Here is a 24902-nt window from a genome sequence, read left to right as displayed (position 1 = left end):
TGCACCGTCTAAAATGTAAGGCTGTCCCTGAGCACGGATGAGAGTCTACATAGGTGGGGTGGGAAGGCACCTTCTCATTCTGGCCGCAGAAGGCCGTAGTGGACAGGGAGGTTGGCCCCCGGCCTGGGGTGGCCACAGTGCTCCACTCTTGTCCGATCCCTTCAGACACATAAGGCCCATGCAATCTAGCTGGCCTTGGAGAAGAGGGGCTCCCACTATCTAGACATGAGCCCAGCCCAAACCTGGCAAGGGGTCCAGGTACCACAAGCCACACCTGGCATATGGGAGACGTGCTGGCTGCCAGCTGCAAGGCGAGAGACATTTTATTTTTTATTTTTTAAAATTAATTTATTTTTAAAAATTAACATACAATGTATTATTTGCCTCAGGGGTACAGGCCTGTGAATCATCAGTCTTATAGAATTCACAGCACTCTCCATAGCACATACCCTCTTCATTGTCCATCACCCAGCTACCCTATCCCTTCTCACCAAGGCGAGAGGCATTTTGTCTTTTGTCAAATCAAAGGTATTAATAGAGGATCTCTTCACATACCCTCCTGATCAAGATACCCAACTGAGTGACAACTTCCATGGGTGTGTGGGGGTGGGGGGGAAGCTGCCACCACCTCTGGGCCCCAGGTCACCTTCAGAGGCAGCTGAGGGAAAGCCAGCCCTCATCTTGTACCAGCACAGCCAGGCCTGGGGAGGGAAATGGAGGACCCCGGCGACCTGCTAGCCAGGATTTCCCACTGCAGACCAAGGGCTGGAAGCCTAAAGCTTTAGCTGATTCTGGTGTTTGTTCTGTGCTGAATCTGAATTTTGTTTCTATATGTATTTGCATTTATATTGAATTTTATGTTTCTTCAGATGACAGTCCCAGATGCTGGGTAAGCCCCTGGCACGGTCTGGTCTCTGGCTCTGCTCCCTGTGGGGGATGCATGGAGGCCCGGCCTGGCCCCTCCTGCACAAATCACCCTGACTGGTCACTCCATCTCCAAGTGCCAATCAGGACATTAGTCAGACCCAGAGCACTTCCTTTTCTCCCTCCTCTGTGGCTCACTGAATTCCTCCCCCACAATGAAGACCTGCTTCAGGCACTGTACTGTCACCACAGCCGCAAATCACTCAGACACAGTGGGGCCAGCAGCAGGAGAGATACACAATAAATAAGTCAACAAACACGTCATACAGCAGATGTCTGAGAACAGAGCTGGGGTTAAAAGCTATGGTGCTTTTTTTTATCTGCTTCAGATAATGTGGTCAGGAGCCCTGAGGGGACATTACTGTCGACAGGCGTCACCTCAAAATTCCTACGTTGAAACCCTAACTACCGGCACCTTAGAATGCGACTGTGTTTAGAGATAGGGCATAAGAGGCGATGAAGTTGTCAGGGCGGGTCCTAATCCGGTATGACTGGGGCTCTCATGAGAGATAAATACACAGACCGAGGGACCCTCGTGAAGACACAGGGAGACTGCTGCCATCTGGAGCCAAGCAGAGAGGCCTCAGGAGAGACCAACCCTGCCAGTGCCTTGATCTCGGACTTCCAGCCTCCAGAACTGTGAGGAAATAGATTTCTGTTGTGCAAGCCGCCCAGACGAGCAGCCCTAGCAAACTGATATGAGGTCTAAGAGAGGAGAACCCCTTCCATTACTTCTTCTCCCTTTCCCAAAGGAGCTCGCATCTTCCATGTGGCTTTTGCCAAGTGCTAAGCAATCTAATCTCACGCTTTCAGCCAACCCAAATCGGAGCCAGACCAGTAATGGGATCAATGGCGATCATGTGCCTCCTGATACGAGGCACTGAGGACACAGCATCACTGCTGTGGTTTATTCAGTTTTTGCCAGAAATGCAGAACCTGAATCTATTCCTGAGGAAACCTCAGACAAGCCCAAACTGGCCAGTACCCTTCAAAAAAATGTCAAGGCCATGAAAGACAAGCAAAGGCCAAGGAACTTGTATAGCCCGAAGAAAACAAAAGAGATGTGAACACTGAGTCCATCTTGTGAGCTAAGATTGGATCCTGAATCAGAGAACGCAGGCGGCTACAAAGAACGTGATGGGGGCGCCTGGGTGGGGCAGTCTGTGAAGCGTTCGACTCTTGATTTTGGCTCAGGTCATGATCTCAGTGTCCAGAGATAGAGCCTCATGTTGGGCTCTGTGCTCAGTGTGGAGCCTGATTGAGATTCTCTCTCTCCCTCTCCCCTACCCCTCCCACTCGTGCTCTCTCTCTTAAATAAATAAATGAATATTAAAAAAAAAAAAAAAAAGAACACGATGGCTAACTTGGGAGAAGTCTGCTTATGGACTGCGACAAAGTAACAGTGCCTCACCACTGTGGAAGTTCCTGAATTTGATCATTGTACTCTGTGGTTATGGAAGAGCTTGTCTTTATTTTTATCAAATACACAATGACGTATTTGGGGTAAAAGGGCAGATCTATCTGCAAGCTATTTTCAAACTATTCAGGACACGTGTGTGTGCGCGCGCGTGTGTGTGTGTGCACGCCTATATAAAAATGAGAGAGGAAAAGATAAAACAAACTTGGCAAAATATTACCAGTGGTGGCTCTGGCACATGGGAGTTCTTGAACTATTTGTGCACCCCTCTGGAAGCTGGAAATGATTAGAAAAACAAAAGAGTAGCCTGACAAAATTTGAGCCAGGAACAGACCCCAAGCAGTGGCACTAAACCCATCCATTCCCGCAGGAAGGGGAGGCAGGCTCACAAATCCCAGGGCAGAGGGGAGGTGCCACGGCTGGGGCAGGGCATCACAGGCTCCTTCTGTCCCAAGACTTACCCAGCAGGGGAGCTTACTGGGGTGACACGGAGCTGACCCCGCCGTGCCGTCAGAAAGGGACAAGGGTGCCCCTACACCCAGCTGGGCAGCACACATGAACACTCTTCATGGGCCTGGTTCCCGGGACGTGACATCCCGTGGCCGCCCCACCTCTCTCCCTAGTCTGCTGCAGTGTCTGACCCACAAAGGTGGCTCAAGGACACCGGGGAAACCAGAAGAAAATTCCCAAATTCTGGTGTTCATCGGACTATGTCAATTTGAAAGACAAGTTTCTGAGCGATGTCAGAATGTTATTTGGGAAAGCGTGTTGGGTGCAGTTTCTTCTCAACAACATGATTCTCGAGTTCTCAGGAGGGATGCAGGCTGAGCCAAATCTACTAGGTTTAAACCTCTGGGCACTGTACACAGAGAGAAACGGGGGAGGGGGCACTTCGGAGATGGTGGGGCTACATCAACATGGCCTCCCATTTTCTGGCCAGAGGAAGAAGGGTCTCATGTGGTAGGAATCTGAATAAAAAAAGTGAAAAGTTTCCTGTGTTTCTTACATCTTCGCTCTGGCCTGGAGTCCGAGGTGTCTGCAGCCCAGGGCAGTGGAGAGAGGGGACTGCCAACAGGAAGGCCACACCTTGGAGCAAAACACTCAAGCCCAGGTGTGAGCCAAGGCAAGGACTGGGTCTGGACCAGCTGGGGGTCTGGGCAGCCCAGTGGGGGCGTGCTCTGCCTATGACCTTGGGCCACCTCTACCCCTGGAGGACTGGTTTCCCTTGGGAGGGGGAAGGCTCCAGGTCAAAAGCATGTGCTCAGGGGGCCCAGACTGGACTCAGCTCAGGTTAGGGATCCTCAGAGGGAGAACCTCCGTCACAGGGGTCTGCCTGGCACCTGCCTTCAGTGACACTCCCAGGACAGCTGCTGGGCTCTCCTACCCAGATGCCCCTCTTCCACAGCCTCCTCCTGGAAAGACTGACTGGCTCCATGCATCAGACCCGCAAAGGAGGCAAGAGCTCCTTTCCACATATGTTGGAACCACACATGTTGGAAGACAGACACTGATTGGACAGCTCTCATCTGAGTTTTCTCCTTCCTCCCACAAGTGCCTTAACTGTTTCCTCCCACTGGACAAGTTTTACCTGACCCACGTCTTGGTTGAAGAAGCACTTTGAGCCAATTCTTGTCCCAGATGCGGCCTGGCTTGTGACAACCTCTTTCATCTGATTGCTAGGTTTTATAGGTCCCACTGAGTTTTTAAAAGCCATATCCTTGGTTTCTTGGATCCTGTAGTCAGCAAAGGGCCACAGAGGCCCTTGACCTGCCTTCACAGTAGGCCCTTTCTGTCCTGAGAGGGTGCTTCTGCCTCTGGGACCTGAACCAGGACCCACAGCCACCTCTGCCAAAAAGATTCCTCATCCATACGGGCTCAGTAAGCCCTTTCAGAAATATTTCTTCTGTCATCCAGCCAGCATCACCTGTGTCCTTCAGGTTATGGCCCCTGAAGGCAGCAGGAAAAGCACTCCTTTTGGAGATAACCCGATGTTTCAGTCCCAGCAAGTTACCCACAGTTCCTCTATCTTCTCACCCCCACAGTGGTAAGGATAGGAGCTGCCTTATCTGGCTGCCTTAGCTCAGGTGGGACGGGCACCACTCCTCACACCCCACGACTTGGAGTCAGACCGCCTCTCATTGCGAGGCTGTGCCTGGGTCCAGGCTCTGCAGTCACAAACCACCTGACCGGAAGAACCAGTCCTGATTTCTACAAGCTATGAGGGTGTCATGCTCAAAGTCAGCGTCAAATCGCCTCCGGGTTCTGAAAACAGCCGGTGGTAGGAGCTAAGGGTCACACAGCAGCTGGTCTCCCGGCCCCACCCCAACCCTCCAGGGCCCTCCTTCAGGCTCTAGGGCCACTTTTTCCACTGCTTTAATATTTACTGACCATGTCTCTCCTCCATAGGCCACTTAAAAAAAAAAAAAATCTCCAGGGGCGCCTGGCTGGCTCAGTCGGTACAGCGTGTGACTCTTGATCTTGGGGTCATGAGTTCAAGGCCCACATTGGGTGTGGAGTCTACTTAAAATAAGGGTTCTGTGTCCCAGAGCCCTTGGCAACACACACCAGCAGGTCAAGGCAGAGGCTTGACCCCTGCAGAGCCGTGAACTCCGGGAAGGCGGCTGTGCACCTGTTCCGAGTCACTCACCAGCTTCTGGAAGAGATCACCCACTCGCTGCTGGTGGCTCCACTGCTGCACGCGGGGGGAGAGCCCATCATAGAACTCCTTGTGGATCTCGTAGAGCTCAGGCACTTTGAAGAAGATGGTCTCGATCTGCTGGCTCGTCAGCACAGGCTGAGAGGTGGTGGCTGCAGCCTTCAGAGGCTTCATGGGCTGGAAGAGGGCGCAGGAGAGGCAGCAAAGGTGACCCGTGAGGGTGGCACTGATGAGAGGGCTCACCATTTTTCAGGTGCATGGTACGACCACAGAAAATCACGGTTATGTGCCATATGAGCTTTTCTTTTTAAATTCCCACTAAAAATAAAAATTCAAAGCCAGCTTGCTTTGGCACCTGTCTTACACTTGTGTCCACCACCCCACGGGGAGGTCCAGCTTCTACAGAGGTGGAATGACCCTCCAGGGAGGGTGGGCCGCCTTCTGACTGGTGCCCTGGGGTCTGGGACCTGGCTCAGCCCCTACTCCCTCCTCACCAGCAGCAGGGCCTCCAGGTGGCTCAGGTAGGTCTCCTCGCTAGCCAGGATTCCAGACAGGACCCATTTCCTCATTTCCATGCCCTTTTCCAAGTCCAGCTCGCTCTGCAGGAGAAACAGACTAAGGTTAGACCTGGGGGATGACGCCTGAGGTGGCCCCTCTCAAAGAGGAAGGTCTGTTTATTAACAGCCTAAGGCCAAGCCTCTGGGAAAGTCTCTGTGGGGAAATAAAGGGAGGCATGGGAGCCTTGCCAAGCCCACCACTCGCTCATGGCCACTGTAAATTCTGGAGGGTCACCCAGCAAAGCTGAGGGCCACCCTTGGTCTGACAATGGGAAACAGGCAGTGTGAAGTGGAACAGTCAGGGCAAGGCCCCCCGCTCTGTGGTACTTTGTCACAGTGGCCCAGTAACCCAACACCAATGCTGATGCCAAAGGCAATGAAGTCTGCTCTGTGACTTCCTGCCCACTCCCCCCAATGCACTCCCCGACCCCCAGCAAGGGACTCGGTATCAGAGACGGGCTGTGTCCACAGCCCGCCCATGTTCTGATGGGCCCCACTGTAGTCCACAGAAAGTGACAGACATCCCTGCCTGTTCTGCCACCAGTTTCCCACCTGCGGATGAACATGAGCAACCACACCGCGGCAGCCCCTGGGTGTAGAACCAGAGGGTTATCCCTGCGGTCCACTTTCCCGAACCACTCAGGGGAGATCAATGATCTGGGGCAGGCTCCTGACTCAGCCCTGCTGACATCCAGGGCTGAAGGATTCTGTTTCGGATGCTGGGGGGCCTTGTAGGGTGCTGGGCAGCATCCCCTCCTACCCCTGGCTGGGACAGCCACAAATGTCTGCAGATGTTGCTACATGTCCTCTGGGGCCAAATCGCCTCTACGTGAGAACCACTGGGTTCCAGGAAGGACCTAAAGCCAGCTCAAGCTTCATGGTGTCTCTAAAAAGCCTAGAATCAGAACCCCCCAGCATAGCCCCTCCGTGTGCCCCCAACCCTGCTGCCCCTTCCACTTCCCTGGCCTGGCAGAAGAGAGGCACTGTGTGGTATAGATGGCTGGCCCAGGGGGAAGCACCCCGGGACAGGAGTTGGGGGACAGGGCCACAGAGCAAGGCCTGCCCGGGGAGCACCATGGTCTTAGGCAACTGTGCCCCTGCCCTGGGCATCAGCTACCTGGGTGTAAATTGGGGAAGGAAGGCCTGATCCCCAAGCCCCATCTGCTTCTGCTTTCTGGGTCCCTGGAGCTTGTATCACATCCTCACTGCCCACTTGGACCATCCCAAAAGTCTTCCTGAACCAGCACTTTGCTCTGGGAATCCCTTAGTGTGCATGAGCTAGGTGCCTGCATATGTGTGTACATGTGTGCACGCCCAAGTGTGTATGTGGACTCAAGCATGTGTAGGGGGCAGCTACCATGATCATGGCTAAGCATCACTCCAGGGAAAGAACACTCAGGTCCCGTCCCACTCAGAAGGCCCTCTCCCCCAGGGCACACTGGGCAGTGGCTCCACAGGCAGAAAGCTCCAGGGCATGCCGTGCCTGATCTTGGAACTTCCTGTGCCAGCATAGTGCCTGGAACACACAGGTGCTCCGGGAAGACACAATGAACACACAAACCCACGAAGGGATCCAGAACTCCTGCCTGGGGCCTCCTTCGGGCTGTATCTCTGAGAAGCTCTGAGTGCTCCTTCTGGAACCCCTGTGTGTTTGACAAGCCAGTGCCAGGATCCAGAACTGTCAGCTTAGCCCGTTCCAGGGCCTGGGGTGCAGCACGCGGTGCACGGACATGCAGGGTAGGGGACCCTGACACCTCTTTTCATCTCAGCCCACTGAGGTCACAACATGAATGGGGGCAGCATGCTGGAGAAGCAGCTCTCAGCTACCCCTGAACATGCTTCCCACTGTGTCCAGGTGCCATTTGTGCCCCAAACAAGGGAAGATGTAGAGGTGAAGGGGACAGCGGGCTCTTTGAGCAGCAGCAGGCACCCACCCCGCCCTGCTGTGTCCTAAGGAACAAACCTGCTACTGTGAGCACGGTGGGGGTGCGGTGGGCAGGGTGGGGGGATACGGGACACGGAAGAGCCCCACCCAGCACGAGATGCCGGTGCTCACGTGGGTGGCAGTGTGTCTCATTCCCACCCACACAATTTGGAAAGCTGGGAGGAAAAAGAGCGCAGGCAGGATGGCGCCAACACCAGCTCTCCCCGTTCCGAAGGGCGTGGTCAGCTCAGGGGACCGTCTGGCCTGGGGAATGTGCTGGACTGGGGAGAAGACATGGGTGCAGACACCTCTCTGTGGACCAGGAATTATCTCCTGAGCTCCGGCACGGGGCTGGGGGCTGACAAGGATGGCTCAGAAGCCAGCCAACTGCACCTTAAAGGAAAGGGCAGGAAAGAAACACAGAAGATGAGGGAACAAAGGGGAGGGCCAAGGCCAGGGTTATTTATAACCCTGCTCTGGGCTCGTGCCAGTTCTGGAAAGGGCACATGAATCCAGTCAGGACCATGATGGTAGGGAGAGCTTGGTGGAAAGGAAGCCAGACGAGAAGGGCAGCTGGAAAAAGGCAGTGGCCAGCTGGAAGGCTGGCCTTGTGCTTCTGCCGGGGAGGGGGTAGGGGGTAGAGAAGGAACAAGCCACACAGATCTGGGGCCGAAAGAGCGGATAAAAACAAACTGGGCATGACAAGGGGGAAAAGGCTGACAGAGGGACCTGGGTGAAGAGAACCACCACCAGATTCACAAGGGCAGGAGCTGGAACTGAGTGGCAGGAGTATGGATGGCAGGGCAGAATTCAGGGAATACACTTTACCCCCAGCCCCAACGTGGCGGGGGTGGGGGCAGAGTGATCAGGGTATAAAACCCCGGCTGTGGAAGGGATGGACTGCTCCCAGCTGGGAGCTGGAAGCCAGTTTGCTGGACAAAGGGACACTTGTCTTTCTCTCTGGCAGGGGCCATGCCTTCACTGGCAACAGGGCTGGCAGTCGTCCTGGAGTCCAGCCAGCAGAGGGCCAGTGGCTGGCCTCTGCGTAAGAACCCGAGCTTGGGGAGCCCCAGAGTCCTCTGAAGAAAGAGTGCCAACATCCAGTATGATTTGTGCCTGCCCCTGGATAAACCACCCTGCGAGGGCTCTCAGGAGGAAGAGGACAGGTGGGCTGGCCAAACTCCTGCTGTCCCCAGCTCTGCCAGGAGGACAGGTGCGAGCAAACAGTATCCCTGGATAAGCCAGGACCCAGAGCTGGGCAGTGCGGCCAAGATGAGCCACAGGAGTGCAGGCATGACTTATCCTCCTGTGCTTGATGCAAAGCCTCGCTGAGCACCCATGCAATCGAAGCGTGATTTGAACCACTGACCTAACCACTGAATCACAAAAGTGAATGGACTTGTGGTTGCTCAGATGAAAGCTCAAGTCAGAGTTACAACTTCTGTTCCATGAGTGCAACGGGTGACCAGATACACTCAGTGTGGTGATGGCTGGTAGCAAAATTATAGGAGTCTTCAAACACTCCTAAGCCAGCATTTACCTCCTTTATAAAAAATGCAAATATGACTTCTGAGTAGGAGTGACTGATTGAACATGTGTGTTTACTTTGGCTTCCTTCTTAAAAAAAAAAAAAAATAAAAAAAATAAAAAAAAAAATCAACCCCCCCCCCCCACCCCCAGCCAAAAACAAAACAAAACCCTCAAAGGGTCCACGGGCACGGCCACTTCTGCAAAGCAACAGTACACAAGTGTGTATCTGTTTTCTCAGCCCCAATACGCCCACGAGAAGCCCCTGGCTGGTGGCCCATCCAGCTTCACCACTCCCTGAAGTGTCCCTGAACATGAGAAGTGTGGGCTGAGGTGTTATCAGCCCCTTCATGCTGAGGTCTAGTGCTTCCGGGCCTACCCCTTGCTGGTACCCTGCAGATAGGACCTGGCAGGTCATTGTGGGAGCAGAGTCGCACAGTGTGTCCCAGAGCCCAGTGGGCAGGGGCTGCTGGACAATGTCGGCTCCCCTCTCTGCGCCTCGATGTCGCCCCTTATAAACAAATAGAAGGGATGATGTCGGGACTCTCCCGAGGACCCCAGGAAGGACTGACTGTGCTGACGTGGCAAACCATGGGCCCTGCTTCCTCAGGCCACAGGATGGCAGCTGGGGATGAAGCCAGACCCTCACCCCTCTCCCTGACACTGCTGAAGGAAGGTTACTTGCTAGCCCACAGCTCTGTGCATAGCTTCCAGGAGTGTCCATGACACTGCCTCAGGTCAGTAATGCCAGCTTTGCCCTCCTAGGGGGGAGAAGCAGTGGTCATTAAAATGGCCTACTGCTGTTCTTCCTAGCAACCCCAAAGGGCTTGCTAACACATATCCCCACCTGGCCATGAAGAAATGGTGGATGTGTGCCTCGCGGCTCTTGCCTGGGGGGGCAGCCTGCCCTCTCCTGTAGCTTCTGTCCCCATCTGGGATCACACAGTCATCACTCAAGGAAGAAATAGCTTGGTCAAGATGGGGAGGTACCTCGGAAAGCGCAGGGCTGGAGAAAGTCATAGGTAACCTTGGTCACCAGTACCCAGATACTTCCCACAGCACCCTAGGCAAGGTGGTTCCTGGCCTCTGCTGACTCCCTACCTTCCTCTGGGGGCAGGCGTTCATAGAACAGACCTGTTATCCAGGAGTTCACTGAGAAGGGTCCCTAGAAGGGACTGAGCTCAAGCTCAGCAGAGGGAGAGGAGCACCCCCTGGGAGGGTAGGGAAAGTTGAGCAGGGATTCCCCTGAACCCAGCTGGTTGGGATAGGGAACCTGGGGTCTCAAGACTAGCATGCTGGCTGTGGGTGCTAGAAAGTGACAGCTATCTTCTTTGAACCAAAAATAAAAAATGAAAGAAGAAAGTCTTACTGTCTGGGCACTGCATGGGCAAGGAAACCAGTAAGTCAAAACCATGTCTATCTCCAGGGCAGTGGAAGGTGCCTCCAAGCACCTAACCAGAGGGCTTCTGGAACAAGGCTACACAGCCCTTTTCCAATTAAATTCCCATCTTATCACCTCACACCCATTAGGATAACCACTATCAAAAAAAACAGAAAATAAGTCCTGGCAAGGATGTAGAGAAACCACGACTCTTGTGTGCTGTTGCTGGGAGGCACAGATGTGAGACATGTCTATGGGCTCCCATGGGGGCGCCCAAAGAGGGAGAAGGCACTGGGATCTGGACAGGCTCCACCGCAGATAAGCCCCTGAACTGTGGCTAAAAGGTGAGGGCAGAACTCCAAGTCAGTGTAGATGAGGTCTGAGAGCAGGAGCCTGGTGGGGGCGGGCAGCCAAGCCGCATGGGGTCTGGGGCACAGGGAGGGCAGATCAGCCTCCTGGAGCAGCCTCATCCCAAGTTCAGGACTCAGCCTACTTATTCAGGACCAGAAAGATCCCCATCTGTACCAGATCATGCTTGTGAAGCAGGAAGCAAGGGAGTGCACTGATAAAGGCAAGGTGGTTACACGAGTGTCATCTGAGGAACTCAGGAAGGCTTCGAAGCTGGTAGCTGTGTGATTCTGAGCAAGTAACTTTGCATCTCTGAACCTCAGTTTCCTAATCTGTAAAACAGCAAAACCAGATGTTGGATAAAAAGCTGCATGATGTGGAGGCCTGGGTGGCTCAGTCGGTTAAGCATCTGCCTTAGGCTTAGGACATGATCTCAGGGTCCCGGGATCTGGCTCCCCACCCAGCAGGGAGTCTGTTCTCTTTCTCCCTCTGCTCCTCCCACCACCTGTGCTCTCTGTCTCTCTCTAGCTCTCAAATAAATAAATAAAATCTTAAAAACGACAAAAAAGTTGCACAAGACAGGTGTGTGTATGTGTTACACACGGGTTTCCCATCCCAACCTCACAGTTCAGGATGAGCCTGCCCAGTGCCAGGGTCTTTAGAAACCACAAGAGCATAAGTAAGAAGCAATCCCACTGCAAAGGCATCAGCCCAGCAGAGAACCAACCGCAGCGAAAAGATACACTTCTAGCACTTTCTACCAACAATGGAGAAAAGCAGATCCCTCTCATTTTTAAACCTGGAGGGAACATCACCAGACACAAACCAAAGAGAGAGGTTATCTGTCATGTTCCAAAGTGAAGGTGACTATAGGATTGTTAATGACAATGAGACCTCAAGGGAAAGACCCTGGCCAAATGGACAGAGTCATTAACAGCAGCCCTTTCGGTAAAAAAGAGCGAGGGCATTGCGTGTGGCGCAGGGAAGGGCCCAGACATGGACCCTGTCCTCCGCCCCTCGGCGCCATGGCTGGGGCTGCCATCACATCCTGCCAGTAGGATGGCGGTGGCGTTCTCAGCCTCAGCACGTGCTGCCTGTCTCTTCCAGCTCAGTGGACTGTTCCATCATCTCCCTGCTCAAAGCCCCTGGGAGGCTATCTCCAGAACTACAGGTACACCAGATGGGGGAATGAAGAAGGGGTTTTTAGTGACTTCAACCACTGGTTGCTCCTGGTATCACCTACTGGCTACTTATCCCCGAGAGAGTAGATGCGCTCCAGGGCACCTTCACCAAGTGGACAGCAGTCCAGAGCCAAGCCCAAGCCCCATTTCACACCCGGCCCTACCACCTTGGGACTCACCGCTTTGGTGGACTCTAAGGTTCCCGAGGCCAGTGCGTCCCGGCTGCCCCTGCCCTTGCTGCCAAGGTGGGGTGAGGAGGAGGGTGAGTCATCGATGTAGGGCAGCCCATCCTGGTGCCGGCGCTGTTCCTCAGCCCGGTCTGCAGCACAGCCATACCCAGGAGGTGTTCCAAACGATGCATCTGTGTGTGTAGAGAAGCAGTTGTGTTAGAGACAGGGAAAGGGGGCCAGAGGGTCAGGGGGCTGGGGGGCCAGCTGCCTGGGGGGGGTCCACACCCCTCTTGTTCCAGCAGGCACTCGGCTGATGATGTCTGTCACCCAAAGGTGTTGAACAAGGACCTTAGGCAGGTTGACCTCACCTTCACAACCAGCTGAGCAAAGACCACATGGCAAGGTGGGGCCAAAAAAGTGGCACGCTCCCCGGAAAATGAGACCGGGCTTGCAGGGACGCTTGTAGGAACACTGTCTGGGGCACATCTGTGCTTGTCCTGGAGGTGGGTCTGAGCCGTTACAGAAAGATGGACCCCCAATGCTAGCTAACATCTTGCTATCAGGGGTGGTCCTTGTGCACCTGTCCGTGGGGATCTGATGGGGCGAGGAGCACAGATCATGCTGATCCAGGCGCAAGCCCTGGCCACCGTGAGCAGTGCTCCAAGCCTGCCAGGCCCAACCCAGGGAAAGGGCACTGTAGCCCCTTCCCCTCACTCCACCCTGGTCCCTTGGCTGACTCTCAGCCCACTTCCCATCTGGTCTGGCAAAATCCCAGACCACCTTTACTTCGATATGAGCATCCCTGTGAGGACAGAGTGGCCTACCCTATGGCCGGCTCCCTGCTGTGTGGGGCTCTCTGGTTATACAGAACACCTTCAGGGGTGCCTGGGTGGCTCAGTGGGTTAAAGCCTCTGCCTTCAGCTCAGGTCATGATCTCAGGGTCCTGGGATCGAGCCCCGCATTGGGCTCTCTGCTCAGTGGGGAGCCTGCTTCCCACTCTCTCTCTCTCTCTCTACCTGCTTGTGATCTCTGTCAAATAAATAAATAAAATCTTAAAAAAAAAAAAAAAAAAAGAACACCTCCAATCCTAAAGGCAACTGAAGACAATTGTCCCTTCCTCCTCAGTTAAATCACAAAGTCCATACCACCCCTTCACCTGCTTTTCTTTTCTTTTTTCTCTTTTTTTTTAAGATTTCTCTTTATTTATTTGAGATAGAGAGTGAGAGAGAGCACGAGTGGCAGAGGGAGAGGGAGAAGCAGGCTCCCTACTGAGCAGGGAGCCTGACGCAGGGGATCAATCCCAGGACCCTGGCATCATGACCTGACCCAAAAGCAGACGCCTGATGACTGAGCCACCTGGGTGTCCTCACCTGCCTTTCTGTAGCTCTGTTTTCAAAACTGTTCTAAATCAGTGAATCCTCACCAAGACATTAACCCACAAGGGCCCCGTCTGCTCCAAGCCTCATGTGACAGTCACTTCTTAACTCTTTCTAAAGGGTGCCTTCACAGCCAATGGGACTTCCATGAGGCCATCTTGGTTGGGTTACATCACCTTTACCATGACTCACCGGCAACCAGCCCTGTCCAAAAGTCACCACCACAGGTGGCTTCTGCACTGTTTATTTACGAGTTTCTAACAACTTCTACCACCAAGCATACCTAGTCTGGGGCTCAAGCTCCAGGCGCTGGTGGCACCATACCACCTAGGCCAGGCGGCAGAGACCTCCTAGGCAACTCTAGAGGGGGACTGTTTCCAGTTCTTTCCATGTGGCAGACAAGAGGTGCTGTGGCTGGAGTGACCAGGTACTCACCACTCCAGCTCTGAGGGCTGCCAGTGCCCAGCTCAACTCATCCACCTACGTCCCAGCTGCCTCCACCTCTGCCTCTCCCGCATCCTCTATGTCTGGGACCCAGCAGGTCACATGCCCTCTCACAGGTGTCCTTAGCTCTGGCTATACATTCGTGCCATCTGGGGAGCTTCAAAAACAAGAGAGACCCATGGAATCAGACACTCAGGGAGGTCTGGGCCCTGGTGGCTGCAAAGGCTTCCTGGAGGTTCCCGCAGGAAGCAGGGCTAAGACTGCTGCACCAGCAGGAGATGGCATCCAGCATCGTGCTGTCCTGTTGACCCTGCTGTGCCCCTGCTGTCTCCATACAAGTGCAGACCGCAAAGGTCGGGCTGCGCTCTGCTGCTGTGTGTGTCCACAGAAGACCCCAGCACAGGCTAGCAAATAGGCTGGGGGACCCTCAGAGCTGGGTGGGCTCCTACCATGTCCCCTAACAAGCTATACTAACATCCCCTGGTCTCCCTAATCCCTGGGCTACTTCATGGGCTCCTAATACGATCACCACGTGTTACCCTGCTGGGGTTTGTACTGTCCTACCAGGACAGTCAGAGGCCAAAGCCAGGTACTGTCTCCTCCTCCTAAGCATCTGTAAAGGCACTTAACTAGCTCTTGCCCAGCATCCCTGAGGACAGAAGGGAAGGGTTCAAATGTATTAAAAAGCACACACCCTGTTCATACAGAACCCTAGCGTCACACCCCACCCCCAAAACAAGTTTGACTTCAGCTTCTACTTCCTTTTGGAGGAATCACAGATTTTTTTAACCAAAATGAACACAGAGGACTTCCTGTCCTCTCAACATCCATGATACAAACCTTCTATCAGAGCAGCCCCTACTGAAACCTTGCCCTTCATGGGAGCTGCTTCCCAAGGCTGTCCAGGTCCTGGACAGAAGACTCTGGCTGCCAGACGCCTTCCTCACAGGTATCCTGAATGACCCCCTGGGCTGCAGGGGTCTTTACTCTTAGTCCTGCAACCCAGGACACATCCTCAGGGTTGGGGTGGGGACAGGTAGATCAATTCTGTGAGCTGTGGTGTGCATTTCCCAGAAGGGAGGCTCTGGTCCTGTCCAGGTTGCTACCAACTTGTGAGAATTAGTGCAGGTCACTGAAACTGTCCGTGTCTCCGTTTTCCTGACTTTATAATCGGGCATATGGACTAAACTAGATGGATGGAGGCCAGCTCTGCTCTAAATCATTAGGTCCTGGGGCGCCTGAGTGGCTTAGAGGGTTAAGCCTCTGCCTTCAGCTCAGGTCATAAATCTCAGGGTCCTGGGATCGAGTCCCACATCGGGCTCTCTGCTCAACAGAGAGCCTGCTTCATCCTCTTTCTCTGCCTACTTGTGATCTCTCTCTCTGTGTCAAATAAATAAATAAAATCTTAAAAAAAAAAAAAAAAGTTAGGTCACTGTCCAGATCATCTAGCCATGCCCTGCCTACCTCCTGACCTCACCTCCTTCAACAGCATCCTTCCTCTGCTCCCAGCTCCTCCTCTGGACCTGGTTTTTATATTAGCTCAGAATTTTCACTGTCCACATAGCTTCTCTAAGAAACTTTAAACTATTTTTTTTTTTGAAATAACAATGCTTTAAGAAATCAACATATTCATCACCTGGAAGAAGACCCTTATTCTGAGCATCACCACCTGATGTCCTGGCCTATGACCACACTGCACTCATGCCCCAGGTCACATTAACACCAAATGATGCCCCAAGTAAGAACTTGAGGGTCAGACCCAAGTAAGAACTTGAGGGTGAGACTTGGGGGGGCCCAGGGCTCCCTCTAAATACTCCAAGAGTCCACATGTGCAAAACAAAGGGCTAGCTTAGCAACAACCTGATTAAAACCCCACGTAAAACCAAGTGGCTGGTGAAGGTTTGCCCAAAGGCCAGGGTTGTGTGGGGCCATTGACTCTGATGTGGATACCTCACCTCCACCAGGTGAGACTGAGGGAAACCAGGTTCCACAGCTAACTCAACAGGGTAATTATGAGGATCAGGGCAATTCAAAACCCAGCTGCTTCCCACTCGGACGCATCTTCACAAACTGATGTCCGAGGAAATAACGCTTTTAAGTCTGGAGTCCAGACAGCTGATCACTGCTGGGTACATTCCATGGGAGGCTTCAGCCCACTGTCCCAGCTAATCCAGAACCCCCAGCCTGCTTCAATGTCAATGTGACAGGCAAGGAGGAAAGCCCCCCTTTCCTCATCCCTCATCCTAAGTGCATGCAGGGACCAGTCTTCCTCTCACACCACAGTTTTTCACTACCTCCTGGAATGAAGTATATTCCTGGGGGGGCGCGGGCTTTGGGAACTACCATTTCCCAAGAACTAGAGCAAAGTGGGAGCAGGGGCTTTGCTCTCCCCTCTTCTACCAGGAATATCTACTGGGAAAACCTCTCGGCGTCTCATTACCTCGAAGGACTGGGCACATGATGGCTGAGGTAAGCCTAGTTCTACCCAAAGCTGAAGGCAAATACTGATTTCAGCGGGGGAGGGCCTGCGATCTGACAGCTACAAGAGGCTCAGGAAATGAGGCTGATCTCTGGAGCAGCTAACCAGCAGGGAGGAGGGCAGGGTGGGGGCAGGGAGAGAGGCCCATTCAGAGCTGGCAGACAGCGGCTGGCTTAGCATGGAAAAGGGACGTGCAAAGTGAAATCCAAAACCTCCTCCTCTCCAGGCCAGTCGGCTTAGCAGCCACAATCCCAGCACTCTGCAAATCTAAAATCTAGTCTTTGATGCGAGGAAAAAAGGCAGCCACCCCCACCCCTGTCAAGTGGGAGGAATAAGTCCCAGTCAGCCCAGACCACATCCCCTTCTCACACCTCAAGGACAACACTGGTTAAAAAAAAAATTCCTGGGGCACCTGGGTGGCTCAGTGGGTTAAATAAGGCCTCTGCCTTCGGCTCAGGTCATGATCTCAGGGTCCTGGGATAGAGTCCCGAATCGGGGTCTCTGCTCAGCAGAGAGCCTGCTTCCTCCTCTCTCTCTCTCCTGCCTGCCTCTCTGCCTACTTGTAAAATAAATAAAACATTAAAAAAAAAAAATTCCTCAGGTGCCTGGGTGGCTCAGTTTGTTGGGCATCTGCCTTTGGCTCAGGTCATGATCCCAGGGTCCTGGGATGGAGTCTCGAAGTGGGCTCCCTGCTCAGTGGGGAGCCTGCTTCTCCCTCCCCCCCTTTGCCCCTCCCCTAGCTCATGCTCAGTCATTTGCATTCTCCTTCTCAAGTATAAATATTTTTTTAAAAAAATCCCTTAAAAAATTAAATGCAGAATTACTGTATGATCAAGTAATTCCATGTCTGGGTATATACTTAAAAGAACTGAGAGCAGGAATTCAAATAGGTATGTGCACACCCATATTCCTAGCAACATTATTCACAATAGCCAAACTGTGGAAGCAATCCGTTTTGAACGGATAAGCAAAACGTGGGATGGATACACAGTGGGATATTACTCAGCCTTTAAAAGTAAGGCAATTCTGACCCAGGCCACAACATGGATGAGCCTTGAGGACCACTATCTGAAGGGAAGAAAGCATGTCCTGAAATGACAAATTGACTGTGTGAATCCACTTATAGGAAGGACCTGGAATAGTCGATTCATGGAGACAGTAGAATGGTGGCTGCCGGGGGCTGGGGGTGGAGGGACTGGGGAGTTGTTGTTTTGTGGGTATAGCATCTCAGTCTGGGAAGAGGAAAAAGGTGAGCGATGGTGCTGATGGCCGCACAATAGCGTGAATGTGCTTAAGGCCACTGAACTACATGCTTGCAAGTGATTAAAACGTTCTATTTTATGTTATGTAACAAGTACAAAGCACACGCACACAACCCTAAGGTCCCTCCCAGACAGCGGCAACACTTGGGTAGCTGAGCTGGGAGGGCCCAGGGGAGCTTCCCTTCCTCCCCTTCATCACCAACAGCCCCCCGGAACCACATCTAAAACACACACAGAATCAAAACTTGCAAGCAGTGTGCTCCCTGAGTTGATGAGAGCAAGCTGGGTGGCGGGTCCCCAGGCTCCACTATAGTCTTCCATATGTATGTGTTTAATAACGAAGGACAAGAGGGGCGCCTGCGTGGCTCAGTTGTTAAGTGTCTGCCTTCGGCTCAGGTCATGATCCCGGGGTCCTGGGATCGAGCCCCCGTGTCGGGTTCCCTGCTCTGTGGGAAGCCTGCTTCTCCCTCTCCCACTCCCCCTGCTTGTGTTCCCTCTCTCGCTATGTCTCTGTCAAATAAAAATCTTAAACAAACAAAAAAGAAAACCAAGGACAAGAAAGGAAGGCCTTGCTCCTGCTCAGTACGTATAGCCATCAAAGGAGTCCGGGTGTCTGTCACACTGCCAACCAGTCAAACCGGTGGAGCCACTGTCCCCAGCAGCTATCCCTCTGCTCTCAGAGTTTACACATTACCTTTTCTAGGCCACTTCCCTGTCCACCCACATCTTCCTGACCCAGACTGGACGAGATCCCTGCCAGCCCGGAACACTCTAGTAATCACAGGTCACACCCGGGGCTGGAGCAGGACTCCTCAGGAGCACAGCACCACATGTGTCCACAGCCCTGTAGGGGCTGTCCTCCCCACCCCCAGAGGGCCACAGTGTATCTGCCCTCCAAGCCCCAAATGCTCTTAGCTCCACTTCGGTCCTGGGCCCCCAGCTGCTCCCCATACCTGTCTTTCCCTTAGCCCAACCCTGGATCACACAGCTCCAGTAACTTCAACACTCCTTTCCCATTTTCCTATCTGTGAGCCAGGAAGCATGCATCGCACAACAAGGCCTCTGCCAGGCCCTGCTGGGGTCTCTGCCACAGGGCTCCTGGGAAATGTGTGTAGAACCAATCTCAGATCCCTGGCCACAGGTCTCCTGGCTGTAGCCAAGCAGAGGAGGCCCTGCTGGACCCAATGTACCTGGAGGGTCCTTAGATCTTGCTTCTGTGGCCTTGCTGCTGCCACAGGTGCAGGGCCTGGATCCCAGCTCTTGTTCTACCCTCTGACCAATGCACCCCGAGATGAGAGCCTGGAGCAAATCCTCAGAAGGAACAAAGATCATGTTCTCAGCCCTCCCCTCCCAGAACAGACATGGAAACAGCTGGAAAGGGCCAGGAGAGGGATCCTGATAAACACATACCAGGGTAGAGACATGATAAGGGACCCCAGGAACTTGGGTAGGGGTGGGAGGAACTCAATCACACATTAAGACAGAGGCAGGGTGGTCTCCTATGCCTGTCTACACTGTCAGCAAAGGGCTGGGTCATACTTATTTACTGAGGTAAAAGAGGCTCAGACACCATCTTCCTTCTGGTGGCTTGCCACCTGCCGTGGACAGGTCTTTGCAGAGGCAGGCACTGAGCCTTCCACCTCATTGTATCTGCAGAAGCCCTGCTCTCCCCACTCCCACACCCCCTCCGCCCCCCAAGCCCTGCACCTCTCCTGGGTTGCAGGCATCCAGCACTGTGCTAAAAGTGCCACAGGGCTGGTGATTTCCAGATGGCAGCTCACGTCCATGAGGGGTGGGGGTGGGGGTGGGGGTCCTGCCAGCTGGGCATTGCGCCTCCCAGAGAGGCTCAGAAAACCCTGGCTGGGACAGAAAAAGACAGATCTCACTGAAGAGTGCACAGGTTCTATAGGTCCGAGCTGAGTTGGCTCTGGATGCCACGTTCATGCATGGCCTTGAGCCTTCTTCCCACCAACTTGTGCACCGGGAGCAGATTCTACCTGCAGGATAGGCCCCATGGGGCTCCGCTGGCTTCTTTATTATGTGGCAGAACCCCGGGCACAGTCGGAGAACATCTGTGGTGCTTCCGGGGAGCGAGTTTCCCAAAGAGCAGAAAAGCCTCACATGTACCAGAGCAAGCCAGTGTTTTTGCAAAAGACTTGCTACGCTTTTGCTGGGAACTTCCTCTGGGCGAGGCCCAGCGCTGATGTCCTTGAATCCACCTTGACCCCTTAGTGACCAGGAGCTTCTAGATGCTCATTTTTCAGACAAGAAAAGGCGTCTCTGAGACAAGAACAGGTGAAGCCTGACTATGCCTGGCTCCATCTGTGTGACCTGCCTATTGGGTCACCTTCTGAACACGTTCCTAAAGGGCTGAGCCTGGTAAGCACAGGACACAGAGATTCCTCTCTGAGGCCTACAACCCAGAGGAGTGAGAACAGGGGTTCCAAGCAAAGCTTGTACTGGGATAACTCAAGCCATGTTCAAGCAGCATTATTCACTAACAGCCAAAAAGTAAAACCACCCAAATATCTGTCCATCAGCTGGCGCACGGATAAATAAATTGTGGTGTATCTATACAACGGGATCATTCAGTCTTCAAATGAATGAAGTACTGATAGACACAAGAATATGGGTGAACCTCGAAGGCGTGACGCTGAGTGAAGAAGGCAATCCTGAAAGACCAGAGATTACCCGATTCTGTTTCTACCAAATTTCCAGAGTAGACACCAAGCAGATGCTTTATGAGTACGGGATTCCCTTCTGGGCTAATGAGGGTATCTGGGAACTGACCAGCGGTGGTGGTCGCATAACACTGAGAATACTTAATGGGGAGCTGTTTGCTTTGAAATGTTTCATTTTGTGTTCTGTCATTCCACCTCAAAAAAAAAAAAAAAAAAAAAAAAAGATCTGTTTTCCTCTGTTAAAACAGGGAACCCGGAACACTATCCAGCTGTTTCCTGAAGACCAAGAACATCATTCCGGACAGACGTCAGTACTGCCTGGCACCATAACCCCAGGCCACCCGCAGGCAGTCACAGGCTGCATTACTTTCTAAGCTATGCGGTTGGTTTGGGTGGGGTTTCTGTTTTCTGCTCTATCCTCAGTAGGCAGCCGTTCTTTCTTGCATCTAGACCAAGGGGGGGACCAAAATTCTGTACCAACAAGATGTCCCCCATCTAGCTGGCCACCGTACCCTGGCGAGAGCCCACCTGTTAGAGCCCCTGGTTCTGTGGGAAAAGGAGGGGCACTCTAGGATCCCGGGAGCTCTCGGCCTTTATGCTGCCACCCCAACAATGACAGCACCAAGCTAGCATGGAAAGCCCCAGCTGCCTGGGTAGTGGAAGGTCACGGTCCAGACCAGCCTGGGGCACACGGAAGGCCCTGGGGCTAGTCAAGTGTCCCCAACAGACCAGAAAATGCCTGTCAGGAAGGGAGTGAGCCTGCCCTGCTCATGGACCAATGCCTCAGCTCCAGGCAGCTTGAGATGCCCTGAACAAGGCTGCGCCCTCGTGGAGGAGATAGGCCGACTGATACAATAGCTCTTATGACTCTTCCACCCAGGGCTTGGGTTCCAGCTGGCTGGAGACTGAATCATCACAAGGTCAACGCTGCGGGTGGCTTTTAGCAATAAAGACTGAATGTCCCCAGTGTGGGTAGACAAGGACTCCCCAGTCAGCCCCGAGAGAGCTGTTAAAAGATTTTCTTCTGTCTCCAAGGACCCACCTGATCCTCGAGGAGGGAAAGATCACTTCTGTTCTGGGGCTGGAACCAGATGGCACCAGGGTGGGGCAGGCGGAGGATGGGACACCTGCTGGGAAGCTGCAGCCCTTGGCCACTGGATGATGTGATTACTCTTCTCCAGCACTACCATGATTTCTCTGACAAGGTTCAGAAAGATTTCTTGGAGGCAGTTTGGCCTTAGACAAGCAAGCTGATGTATTTAGAGAGTCCCCAACATTCAGCCAAGATGCAAGACACCTCTATTTCCTGTTGGGCCCCGTGCTGGGTACATAACAGCAGGTGCCACAGCCCCAGCTCCAGCCCCCGGGGAGCCAGCAGAATCCCAGGAGTCACATGACATGTATTATGGCAAAGCCGCCCATGGGGGGGGGCACTCAGACCCTCAGGTGGGGCAGCAGAGACCATCTCCCCAAGGAAGTAACCACTCCAAGACCTAATGAGGTCAGAGAGGCAGACAGTGGCTCCCCACAGAACATGAAGGTGGGAAGGACACTACAGTGGGTTGAATGGTGGCCCCCCCCGCAAAAGATACGTCCACATTCTAACACCTGGAATGCACGAAGGGAACTTATCTTGGTAAGAGAGTCCTTACAGATATAATTAAATTAAATTCAGGACTCTGAGAGATCACCCAGGATTATCCAATGGACCCTAATCCTAAAGCCAAGTGTCCCTATGAGAGATGGGAGAGAAGGCTGTGTGAAGCTGGAGGCAGAGATTGAAATGACATGGTCATAATCCAAGGAATGCACCGGGCCACCAAAGAACTGGAAATGGTGACAAAGGATTCTCCCCTAGAGCCTCCAGAGAGAGTAGGGTCCTGCAACACACCTTGATTAGGACTTCTGCCTCCAGAACTGTGGAAGAACACGCATTTGTTGTTTTAAGCCATTGAACCTATGGCCGTTTGTGATGGCAGCCCCAGGAGACCAGCAGAGGCACAGTCCATGACCTGAAAGTGATGCCATGGGTAAGAGGCGGCCAGCTTGGGGAGAGGGCCCGAAGGGCTTCACAGAGGTGAGGTCTGTGTGGGATGGAAGAACCATTGGGCCTTCAACCAGTAGACGGGCTGCAGAGGTGCCCCACGCTGGGGCAGGGAGGGGGAGAATGAGGAAGGCCTGGGAAAGGCAGTAAGCTGGGAATGAGGTGGGAGGGCCAGGAAGAAGTAAAGCTGGAAAGAGCCTTGGGCTTTGGGCCAAGGACCCGGGAAATGATTTAGAGGAGGTATCAAGGGTCACAGAGGTCTGGACCAAGAGGGGGACCCAGGGAATACGGGTAGGGACACTCAGGCAGCACTATCTGTGTATGGCGTGGCAGGTGGGACCCAGCTGGAGGCTTCTGTAATGGTCACTCCAGGCAAATGGGTCAAGGGCCTGGTTTCAGGAGAATGGACATCATGACAACAAATGCCACGAACAGGCCCAGACTGAGTGGACTCACATGGAGAGAGGAGGAAGAACAAAGGGGATGATGAGTTTCTAGCACCTGAGGCCAAGGCTTGGCTACAGGCAATTGGCCAGAGGAGTCATGGGGCATGGAGAGCACAAGGCAATAGAGGTGAGTAGGGCCCTTAAAGAGAGGCTAGCACTGAGGGCAGGACTGTGGTCTGGGAGCAATGCGGGAAGTGAAGTACATGGTCACTGCACGGCTGTGGGCACTCCCTCCCCCCATTCTATTCCCACTTTGTAAAGGAAACGTGGAGAGCAAGAGGGAAAAGATGGTGGGAAGGAAGGGCTTCCCCGTTCCGGGGGTGAGAGTATGGAGCCCAGGCCAGGGCTGGGCCATGAAGGGCAGGAGGAACACTCACTTTCCCCACCTCCACCTCAGCACTGACCTTCCTGAAGGAAGCCTGTGGGGAGTTAGGAAAGGAGTACACGTACACCCCCGTTCAGAGTGGCATCATTCCCAATGGCAGAAAGGCAGAAGCAACCCAAGTGTCCAACTGCAGATGCATGGATAACAAAATGCAGTGTACACACACAACGGAGTACTACACAGCCTTAAAAGAAGAAGGAAGTCCTGCCACATGCTACCACACAGGTGAACCTTGAGGAGATTATGCCACGTGAAATAAGACAGTCACAAAAAGACAAACACCTCATAATTCCATCGATACGAATATATCAGTTTGCTGGGGCTGCCTTACCCAAATACCAGTGACTGAGTCTATGAAACAACAGAAATTTATTTTCTCACAGTTCTGGAAGCTGGAAGTTGACCATCAAGGTGCCAGCAGGGCTGCGTTCTGGTAAGAGCTCTCTTCCTGGCTCTTGCCAGGAAGATGCATTCATTCTTGCTGTGTGCTCACACGGCCTTGTCTTCGGTGGGTGGAAAGAAAGAGGGTGCCTGCTCTCCCTGGGTCTCTTCTTATAAGGGCACTAATCCCATTATGAGGATTGCCCTCATGATCTCTCTCCCAAAGGCCCCATCTACAAATATCATGTTGCAAGTTAGGGATTCAGCATATGAATGGGGGGTAGACATAAATATTCAATCCATGACAATAGGAAGTACCTAGAATAGGCACATTCATAGAAACAGAAAATAGAATGGGGGTTGTCAGCAGCTGGGAGACTTACTGCTTAGCATGTAGAGTTTCTGTTTGGGATGAAGGAAAAGTTCTGGAGATATGTGGACGTGATGGTTGCATGACAATGTGAATGTATCTCACAGGACTGAATGATATGCTTAAAAAAGTTAAGATGATAAATGTTACATTAATCCCCCCAAACAAACCCTAGACAAAAAACTAAAGATCTGCCAGGTTTAGAAATTTTTTAAAAAGAAGAATAAAGCACAGTGTTTTGGGCTGAACTGTGTCTCCCCACCGCCCAAATTTACATATTGACGTCCCAACCCCCAACACATCCAAATGTGACCTTATTTAGAGATACGGTCTTTGCCAAGTTCAGATGAGTTCATTAGGTTGGGCCGAAATCCAATACAATTGAGTCCTTACAGAAAGGGAAAATTATTTAATTTTTTAAAAGATTTTATTTATTTATTTAATTAAAGAGAGCACAAGCAATGGGGAGGGGCAGAGGGAAGGAGAGAATCTCAAGCAGACTCTGTGCTGAGCACAGACCCCAATGTGGGGTTTGATCTCACAAGCCCAAGATCATGACCTGAACTGAAACCAAGAGTCGAATGCTTAACCGACTGTGCTACCCAGGTGCCCCAGAAGAGGGAAATTTAAAGACAGACCAGCAGAGATAATATCACGTTAACATGAAGACAGTCATCTACAAACCAAAAAAACAAAAAACAAAAACAAAACAAAAAAAATACTAACTAGAGGCCTGGGACAGATTCTCCCTACTGCCCTCAGAAGGAACCAATTCTGCCAACGCCTCAATCTCAGACTTCCAGCCTCGTAACTGTGAGGCAATAAATGTCTCTTGTGTGAGCCACCCAGTGTGTGGTTCTTTGTTAGGCAGCCCTAGGAAACTAATACATACAGTAATTACGGAGATCGGTACCGGCTCTGAGAAGCCGCTTCCCACCCAGTGTCTCCG

General features: G+C 52.8%; 1 protein-coding gene across 2 annotated transcripts in view; it reads right to left on the bottom strand.

The window, feature by feature from the left end:
* LOC111142593 (BCR, RhoGEF and GTPase activating protein) overlaps window positions 1-24902 on the bottom strand; it is a 121126-nt gene that overhangs the window by 46867 nt on the left and 49357 nt on the right. For both annotated transcript variants that reach the window (XM_022495886.1, XM_022495887.1), the window contains exons 2-4: window positions 12095-12276; window positions 5492-5596; window positions 4989-5174 (exon numbers count right to left, since the gene is read on the bottom strand). In XM_022495886.1, coding sequence (XP_022351594.1) covers window positions 4989-5174; window positions 5492-5596; window positions 12095-12276 — 473 coding nt within the window. The remainder of the gene's footprint in view (window positions 1-4988; window positions 5175-5491; window positions 5597-12094; window positions 12277-24902) is intronic.

Source organism: Enhydra lutris, unplaced genomic scaffold, assembly GCF_002288905.1.
Source record: "Enhydra lutris kenyoni isolate GAN:26980312 unplaced genomic scaffold, ASM228890v2 scaffoldscaffold8, whole genome shotgun sequence".
In the NCBI taxonomy this organism is placed as follows: Eukaryota; Metazoa; Chordata; class Mammalia; order Carnivora; family Mustelidae; genus Enhydra; species Enhydra lutris.
This window is presented reverse-complemented; position numbering and strand designations above follow the sequence as displayed.